The 9,101-nt window shown below is 37.4% G+C and overlaps 1 protein-coding gene across 1 annotated transcript; it reads left to right on the top strand.

Annotated features, from left to right (window-relative positions):
* The first annotated feature begins 6,167 nt into the window (after positions 1 to 6,167).
* Positions 6,168 to 8,465, top strand: LOC133670867 (double-stranded RNA-binding protein 3-like). Its single transcript, XM_062091457.1, has 4 exons — positions 6,168 to 6,383; positions 6,568 to 6,815; positions 6,976 to 7,195; positions 7,278 to 8,465. The coding sequence occupies exons 2-4, from the start codon at positions 6,570 to 6,572 to the stop codon at positions 8,267 to 8,269; spliced, it is 1,458 nt and encodes a 485-aa protein (XP_061947441.1). The 5' UTR covers positions 6,168 to 6,383; positions 6,568 to 6,569; the 3' UTR covers positions 8,270 to 8,465.
* Positions 8,466 to 9,101: the final 636 nt, after the last annotated feature.

Here is a 9,101-nt window from a genome sequence, read left to right as displayed (position 1 = left end):
ATGGCTAAAAGCCCAGATGATAAAAGGCAAGGCAAATCTACTCTCGACATTATAACAGCGATATCAAATTCTAGCTCAACCGCGTATCCAAAGAGTCGTTAGACCATATGTCACACTAGAAGAGCAAATCTATATCCAATATACTTTTCTTATTCATCGATACTCATGCATCTTGTGCACGTGCTCATAAATTGTCATATTTTATATGTGTGAAATATAGGTCCTCCATTGAAACACATCTATAATACTTAACTGCGAAAAAAACAAAGGAAAAATGAAGAAAGAACCTAGTTAGACACCCAACACCAAAAAAAGTTAGGAAAGTCTAAAGGAGGATGTAGCAATGTTTACTAGTTTACTCAAATAAGCTATGAGGTCTAGATCTGGAGAAGGAACATCTCCCAGCCAATATTTACAGCTCAGCCTCCATCGATGCCTATTATTCCTTTCAATCCACCAATTATGGGGGCAAATAGGATGTCGCTTGAATCTCAATATGCTGCACATTTCTCATTTGCTCAACCAACATAACCAATAAGGATGCCCCATATTGTTGACCTAACAATGGAGGAATTTGAAAAGCATAAGGTACTGGAGGAGGATGGTCTGAAAAAATTGGCTACCATAAAAGAAAGAATGAGGGCAATTAAATGGAATAACTTGTATGATCCTATAAAGGCCGCTGAGATGTGTTTAGTGCCCAACATGGTCATTCCAAAGAAGTTTAGAGTGCCAGAATTTGTCATGTACACTGGAACTTAATGCCCAATAACCCATCTTAGAACATATTGTAATAAAATGGCTGAGGTAGTTCATGATGAGAAGTTGTTGATACACTTCTTTTAAAACAGTTCGAGTGATGCTGCTCTCACTTGATATATGCGATTAGACAATACCAATGTAAAATGATGGAAGAACTTGGTTGATGTCTTTATTAAGCAGTATAAGTTCAATATGGATGTGGCCCTAGATAGATCAAGCTTACAAGCTATGGAGAAAGGCAACAAAGAGTCCATAAGGAAATACGCTCAAAGGTGACGCAAATTAGCTACACATGATAATCGTTCATTGTTGGAAAAAGAGATGATTGGTTTATTCTTGAGCACTTTTAAAGCCCTGTATTTTGAATACTTGGTTGGAAGATCCGTGTAAAATTTCTCTGACCTAGTTGTAATAGCTGAAGGATCGAGCAGATCATCCGGATAGGTAGGATTGCATACCCCAATGAGAAAAAAGGTTTTGCTGGACGAAGAAAGAAAGCTGAAATTCACAATGTTGAAAGAGGAGGGGTAAAGGGAAGAAGAAAAGTTACCAAGACAACTATGCCCTCAAAATATTTGCGCCTACCCTTGCCATATCTAATATAAAGTTTACCTTGTTTTTTCCTGGAAACCAAACAAACACTTATACCAACCCTATAAATAACTAGACCAACAATGCCTCTCACCCACGAAGAAACTTCCCAGGAAACCAAGAACAACTTCCACCACTACCCATACTTCTCGGTGAAATGTACCAAAGGCTTCTCAGTATTGGCTAGGTTGCGCTTGTTCCTTTAACACCTTTACAACCACCGTTCCCTCATTGGTACAAACCCGATAAAAAAATATGAATACCATGCTGGTATCGTCTATCATAATATTGATGAATATGTTGCTTTCAAGAGAAAAATCCTTCAACTTAGTTGATGAAGCATAGTGAATAAAGTGTGGTAGATAAATTGAAAAATACATTCGTTAGGATTTATTTGTTGTCATTAGTGTTGAGTTCAGAATTGCATATAAACGCTCTTCAGAAGGTTCTTAATGATGTGTATGTTCCTCAATATATCACACAGGATTCCATAGAACATTTGGTGGGAAGGATTGAAGCGACTAACTACCTGTACTTTACCTACGATGAGCTTGATCCTGAAGGGACTAGTCATAATAAACAGCTATATATCACGGCAAAATTCAAAGATTGTATGATTTCTAAGGTGCTCATAGACAATAATTTTGTTTTAAATATATTTCCAAGGCATGTGCTTAATAGGATGCCTGTTTATGCCTTTCATATGAAGTCGAGTACCATGACTGCCAGAACATACAATGGGTCGTTAAGGCCAATTATTAGGAATATTGATGTTGAATTAATCATTGGCCCTTAACCATTCTAGATGATCTTGCAATTGATGGATATCCATCCTTTATATAACATGTTGTCAAGAATGCCTTAGATTCATGCAGCTCAGGCTGTCACATCTTCCTTACATCAGCAGGTCAAGTTTATCATCAATAGGAATATGGTGATTGTAAAAGCTGAGGAGGCTTTGTCTATGGTGAGAAATGTGTCGATCCCTTACATAGAAGATGAGAAAAGTAAGGATGGAAATCTGCATGCATTTGATGCATACAAAGGATCAAAAGAGAAAATTAGGAAATTTCAAAGTTGAGTTTAAACTGGTTGATTGGTTGAACTAAATCAGAGCAATTGGTCAATTGGTTACTCGACAATATAAATATTACTATCTCTTTTCAACATCTCATAAAATCCCCAAATCAATTTTGAAAACCTTAACCCGAAACCTTCTTTAAAAATCTCTTAAATTTCAACAAAACCCAACCTTTTCAAGTTAATTTCTTCAAGTTTCAAAGGGTATGACACCTCAGAAGCGTTCCAGAGATGTTGAATCAAAGAGAAAAGAAGCCAATAATCCTCATTCTCTTACAAGTGACAATGTAGAAAGGTATATGAATACTTTCTCAAATAGAGCTATTGCTATTGAAAATAGTATATGAGTGATTTAAATATGTTTAGGATAGAATCATTGTTTGATGAAATGGGTTGAAGTATGATTTATAATATGAAAAAACCCACATACCCTACTCATATTAGGATGTTTTCTTTGCTAATATGAGGATAACTGTAACAGTGTCAAATATACACGAGGTGCACACTTCGGCAGGCTGTCCAAAACAGTGCCTAGGGGTGCTGGCAGCCATGCCAACAGGGGCATAAATCAGCAACATAGATTTATGTAGTTGTAGGTTCGTCAAAGGAAAATCGACAGCGCAGATTGTTGATGAACATGGGTTGGATGATTGAATATCCAAGCCAGGCAGCAAAACTCGTCAGGAGGGATAGTCTGACGAGAACTGGGGCTGTCGCCGAATTCAGCAGCGCAAACATTGGTAGGCTGCACGCAAATACGAATTTGGCAACGCGCAACGGCTTGTGCAAGTTGTTGGTTCGACTTGGCACGATCTGAAACTTGGACAAAAGATTGTCCAAGACATGTGAGTGACTCAACAGATGACGTAGCAAAAGCTGGCAGATGGGGTTGCCAAGTGGGTATGCAGAACGTGGGTAGTGGCAGTTATGGATATCCAAGATCATGGGATCATGAGGGCTGAACATGGGGGCTGACCAGGGGTTGCTCTCAACCCACTAAGATCATGGGGGAAAACTTCCCATTACTTGGTAGATAATGGGGCCACTATGTTCATGGGTGAGATAGTGTCCTACTACTTCCTTAAAAGTAGGAATGAGGGGTGTGCCTTGTAAATGCTTGTCTATAAATACTTGTTGTAGCTCTTGGTTGAGGGGGCAGCATATATGGGCATGTAACAGCATGTGTGGGGAATGTTCAGCATGTAGGGGCATGCAAGAACATGTAAAGCACTAGTTAGAGATAGCTTGGTGTAGCATGCAATCTTTATGCATAGCACACATATGAATTTATGTATAGTTTCTTTTATGTATTAGATCAATAAAGGTTGGGAAAGAGTTCATGTAAAGCTTGGTATGCACTTTGATTATCTTATTCAACTTGTGTATTCCGCTTGCTTAGTTACTAGGCAAACAAGAGTGGGATTGGCGGAGGAAGGCTGAGTCTAGTGAGGCATTAGGCTGTCGCACGAGTTTATTTACGTAGCAAAAAATTACCCCGTGACAATAACCATAGAGCTTAGAGTTACTAGTAGTCTCCAAAATAGAGTATAGAGTATAGTTGTGCTATATTAGCCAAAAATTTTGGTATTAACAATAATGGCCTTAATGTTTTTTAGATGAAGATTATCCCTACTATTGAGGGATTTGTGTATGATGATTTCATCATAATGCACACCTGTAGACATGATTTTGAACTGGCTGTTAAAATTAAAAGTCAATACTTAATGCTTAGGTCTAGATTGCTACATAGGATTATAACACATGATATCCTGCCCAAAAATGGACATTATGATGAGGTTACTTTAATAGATATGCGCTTGATTGATTGCATGATTAGAAGAAAGCTTATAAACCTTTCTACATATAAAGAATATGATTATGGCACATGATAAAAAAAAGAAGTCATTACCTTATGGTCAATGTTTATTCATCATTTTTTAGCATTTCAATATTATGCTAACAAGTACGGATAATACATTATATTCTAAGCATATGAAGATAACCCATAAAACCCTTACTAAGATGAGATTTGTATTAAATAAGGACGGTGCTTGGGTCACTAGAGACCAAGTGGAAGGTCATGCTGAGAAAGAGTATGATGAGGAGGAATAACCACATGTTGGTGGTGGTGATAATGTTTTATCTTGATCGATTACATGAACTCCTTTATGTGGTTAATCATTTTCTCTTAGTCCATTGTTGTTCTCTCTTTCTTAACTTTGATCGATCATAAACTTAGTCAATCATATTATTCATGATCGATTTCAGTTTATTTTTCTATATAGATAGTGAATAATTAATGTTCTTATATGATTGACGCGCAAATATTTATTTTTTTGTATAACCAATACCTCATATATTTTTATATTTCTCAAAAGAAAAAAAATATTTTCTTCATCATATTTATACTAAAATCAATTGATTGAATAGAACAAATATGACATGAATAGTCATGTTATTCACCCAAAACTATTAAATATGTTCTTAAATGTGTTTGACATTTTAATTCTTTCAGATGTGTTTAGATTTTTAGACATGATACTTAGAGCTCTATAAATTACACTTGATTCTACATCTCCCGCATGAAAAATTCTCAATTGCTCTTTCAAAACTCTTAAGAATTCTTTGCATACGTAAAAATCAAGAACCCTAAACACTCTCATTCTTTTCAAAGACCACTAAAATGGCAACCTCAAGCTCTTTTCCATCAAAGTCTACACTAAATGAAACCCTCAAGTTTATATGTTGAATCATAATTTAAACTATACTCTAACTAAAACATAGATTCTTTTCTGAAAAATGCATGAATCCTAACTTGTTATGTAATCCTAACTAGTTACACATGTTAAGGAATCATGTTCTGCATAAGCTTGTATGCTCTGGTCGATTATAAGAAATTTTCTCTGTGTTCAATCACTTTATCCTAGTCGATTACATGAACACCCTTTCTATAGTTGATTGTTTTTGGTTGATGATGAATTTTTGATCGATCGTACTACTCACCCTTTCTATAGTTGATTGTTTTCTCTTGATTGATCATTGTCTTATTATACTTGTTCTTGGTTGGTGATGAATTTTCTATCAATCATTCTACTCACAAACAATTTTAGCTCTTACCTTTTATTGTACGGCAATTAACAATTGCTGATACGAGGATGTTGTGTTTCTTTGTATCAAGAAAAAGTGGAGTACATCGGGTAAAAGAAAGAAAGAACCCTGGGAGTTTTGAATTTTGATATGAAGCCATTCTTTTTGAATTTTCCATCTCATGTGATGAATGTCCAGTAGATAAGAACTAATAGCATGTTTGGCAGTGTGGTTGTGGGTGCTTTTCAAATAGTTTTTCGTGCCGAAATGCATGCTAATGATGTTTTTTTATTTTTTAAAAATTATTTTTGACATCAGCACATAAAAATGATCCAAAAAGTACAAACCGCACTCAATTTTAGCAAAAACAAAAATTCAAATTTTAATTAAACGCAGTTACAAATATAATGCCAAACGGTGCATAGAAATAGTAGAATAGTGACATCCGAAAGACATGTAGGGGAAAGACTAGAAGTCCCATGTTTAGTCAACACAGTTTGTAGGGTGTTTTGTAATTTGACCTAACCATCACTACACCTAAATGTTAAATGTCAGAATTACCCCTCTTAATGAGTTTTCTTGAATTTGTATTTTTCTGCACCTCATAGTTGAAAGTTTATTGTGCCTCTATTTGCGAGTTAAAAACATCCATGGGATCCTATTTCCCTGTGTGTGGAAGGAAAAAAAGAGAGGCAATTAAAAACAAAACCAAAAGCTGTAAGCTTAAAAGCTTTATTTTGACATTTTTCACTGCCGCACTCTATATCATTTCTTCTTCACATGAGACATCAGTAGCAATTGCAACAGCTAACGTTTTTGTCTTGAGCATACCAATGTAGAAGTGAGAAATCAGGCCTCAGTAGGTGAGTTTGTTAATCTTGTCTTAGTTGTGTGTGTTTTTGGCTCTTTAGATTATGGGTTTTTCCCCATGTTGTCTCTATATTGTTCTTTTTGTCACTAGCTTGCTTTTGTTTTGACTGGAATGATGGAGATACATATGGAAGTGGGTTTGATTAAGGTGTACTGTTTGCTTCTCTTTTTGCGTAGATATGTTCAAGAACCAACTGCAAGAACTTGCACAAAGAAGTTGTTTCAACCTTCCTGCGTATGCTTGCATTAGAGAAGGACCTGATCATGCGCCAAGATTCAAAGCTTCTGTGAACTTTAATGGTGAGATCTTTGAAAGTCCCAGTTACTGCACTACATTAAGACAGGCAGAGCATGCGGCTGCTGAAGTTGCCCTTAATGTTTTGTCTTCAAGGGGTCCTGCAAGGTCTCTAACAGCAAGAGTTCTTGTGAGTTTACTTTGCCATAATCTTTCTAGATGGTTTGTTTTAGTTAGTTTTCTTGATTGCTTAAGGTGATTAGAGGATGGATATATATATACCCATTTTATTTTCAATTTGATTCCTCTAGATCTAGTCTTAATTGTTTCTCTCTGGGAATCAAATGAAGGATGAGACTGGAATTTACAAGAACCTGCTTCAAGAAACTGCCCATAGAGCTGGGCTTAACCTCCCTGCATATACCACTGTGAGATCAGGTCCTGGTCATGTCCCAGTTTTCACTTGTACCGTGGAGCTTGCTGGTATGAATTTCAAAGGTGAGCCTGCAAAGACAAAGAAACAAGCTGAGAAGAATGCAGCTATTGCAGCCTGGTCTGCTTTGAAAAGAAGTAAAAATCTCATTCCTCATTTCTTGTTTATTCTCGTAGTTAATTATATTATTTGCATAATCAATGTATATATTTTGTGCAGTGCCAAACTTGGATTCTTTGAGTAGCAGAGAAACAGACACCCGTGAAGAACAAGATCAAGCAGTTGTGGCAAGGGTACTGTCAAATTTCAGATCCAAAGATGAAGCTAAACATGCAAGAAACAGGGATCATAACCAAGCAAGAAGAAGGATGGTTAGGGGGCACAGAGACATTATCTGTGCATCATCTTCCTCCACCTCAAATAACTCTCTACAGTATCCATATTGGAGGCTCCTGGATCTGATATTGGATTCTGCCTCGGATGGTTCAACACAAAAGCAAAACTCCTCCTTTATGTCTCTCCTTCCCCCACCCCCACCTAGAACAACTTCAAAGATTCTACCACCAACCTCACATATAGACAATCCATCTCACTTTATATTAAATAGGCCTATTCCGCTACAAGTTAAAGGAAAATCACAAGTTCAAGCACCTGAGATTCCAGTTGCACTTGAAGAGCACTTAAGAGATGAAGAAGAATGGTTAGGCACTAAATCAGATGTCATCAAGAAACCCATTGAAAAGGAGGGCGCAAGCAATTCAAATCCAGGTAGTCTTTCAAGTTCTATATACAGGCCATTTCCTTTCTCCAACACCGGGAAGCCAGTCACTTCCTTGCTCGATAACACTAGCCAGCATGAGTCAACCCACATTAGCAGCAGAATTTTTGGGTCTACAAATCCATCTCCAATGGCATCAAATTCCATCCATACACCCTCAAATACCCATATTCCTAGGCCCATGTTCACTGGAGGGTTTAACCGTCACAGGATTGCTCCAGCTGTTCAAATAAGATCAGTGATTCCAGTTTGTGCAGCACCACCATCACCAATCAGACCCCCACAATCACCATCAGCTACAAATGCTCCTCCTCGTCCTGCTACTACGGGAGCAGCTGAGGTATCAATGTTCAAAAAGACGGAGTCAAATCAAACTCAACTGAGTTCTACTGAGTTCAAAAACAAGCTACAATTAAGTAGTTGTAAAAAGTGAAGATGAGAGAAATCGTGTTTAAACCCATAACCAAGCATTTCTTGCGTTCATGACTTGATTGGTTGGTTGTTAAAACAAGATTAGTCCTTTTTTGGCCTTTCAAAAACAAACCATGGTTTTGTCTTAGGGGTTAAATTTTGTACTAATACTCCTCTGGATTAGATAATTCTATAAAGTCCAATCCACATTACATTTACTGCAGAGAGAGAGAGAGAGAGAGAGCATTAAATGTGATCTGGGAGAGTGGGTTGCAGGAGATGAGAGAGGGGGGGGGGGGGGGGCAGATGGGGGTGGCAATGAAGTCAGTCTTGGGGGAGGACCAAACAGACAATTGCAGCGATAAACGCAAGCCATTAATTTAAGTTTCAGACCAGAATTTATTGGTCTTGTCTTCTCCATTAATGCCTTCATCTTCTTCTCCTCTTATTTATTGTTAGCCATTTACTTTCACATTGTTTATAATATTTATTTTCTTCGGTTCCCTTTTTATATAGTTTTTTATCCTCCATTATTGCCTGTGAGGTGCGAACCAATCCGTGCAAGGGGGGTGAGATGCTTCTAGGCAGGCTAGGAGTTTTCAAATGTGAAGTGGCCGTTAAGTGCATATTGGGCATTCAATGTTTAGAGCAAGGGTAAATTGGTACTGTGAGGATGATCTCCTACTATTTTACCCTTCTGGCCCCATCCAAGCAGGTTTGACTTTTGGCAAATTTAGTATTTTTGTGAAAGAGACTTAGGCTCGCCATGGTCCATATAGATGCATTCGGAGCTTGAAGTTTGGAACAAGTGGATAATTCTGCCTAATAAGCTATGACAGTGCAGCACATGCCCA

This window comes from Populus nigra, chromosome 13 (assembly GCF_951802175.1).
Source record: "Populus nigra chromosome 13, ddPopNigr1.1, whole genome shotgun sequence".
NCBI classification, from domain to species: domain Eukaryota; kingdom Viridiplantae; phylum Streptophyta; class Magnoliopsida; order Malpighiales; family Salicaceae; genus Populus; species Populus nigra.
This window is presented reverse-complemented; position numbering and strand designations above follow the sequence as displayed.

Coding starts and splice junctions, on each gene's coding strand:
- LOC133670867 (XM_062091457.1), top strand. CDS start 6,570: ATGTTCAAGAACCAACTGCAAGAACTTGCACAAAGAAGTTGTTTCAAC. Junction 6,816..6,975: donor CTCTAACAGCAAGAGTTCTT/GTGAGTTTACTT, acceptor AATCAAATGAAG/GATGAGACTGGAATTTACAA. Junction 7,196..7,277: donor CTGGTCTGCTTTGAAAAGAA/GTAAAAATCTCA, acceptor TATTTTGTGCAG/TGCCAAACTTGGATTCTTTG.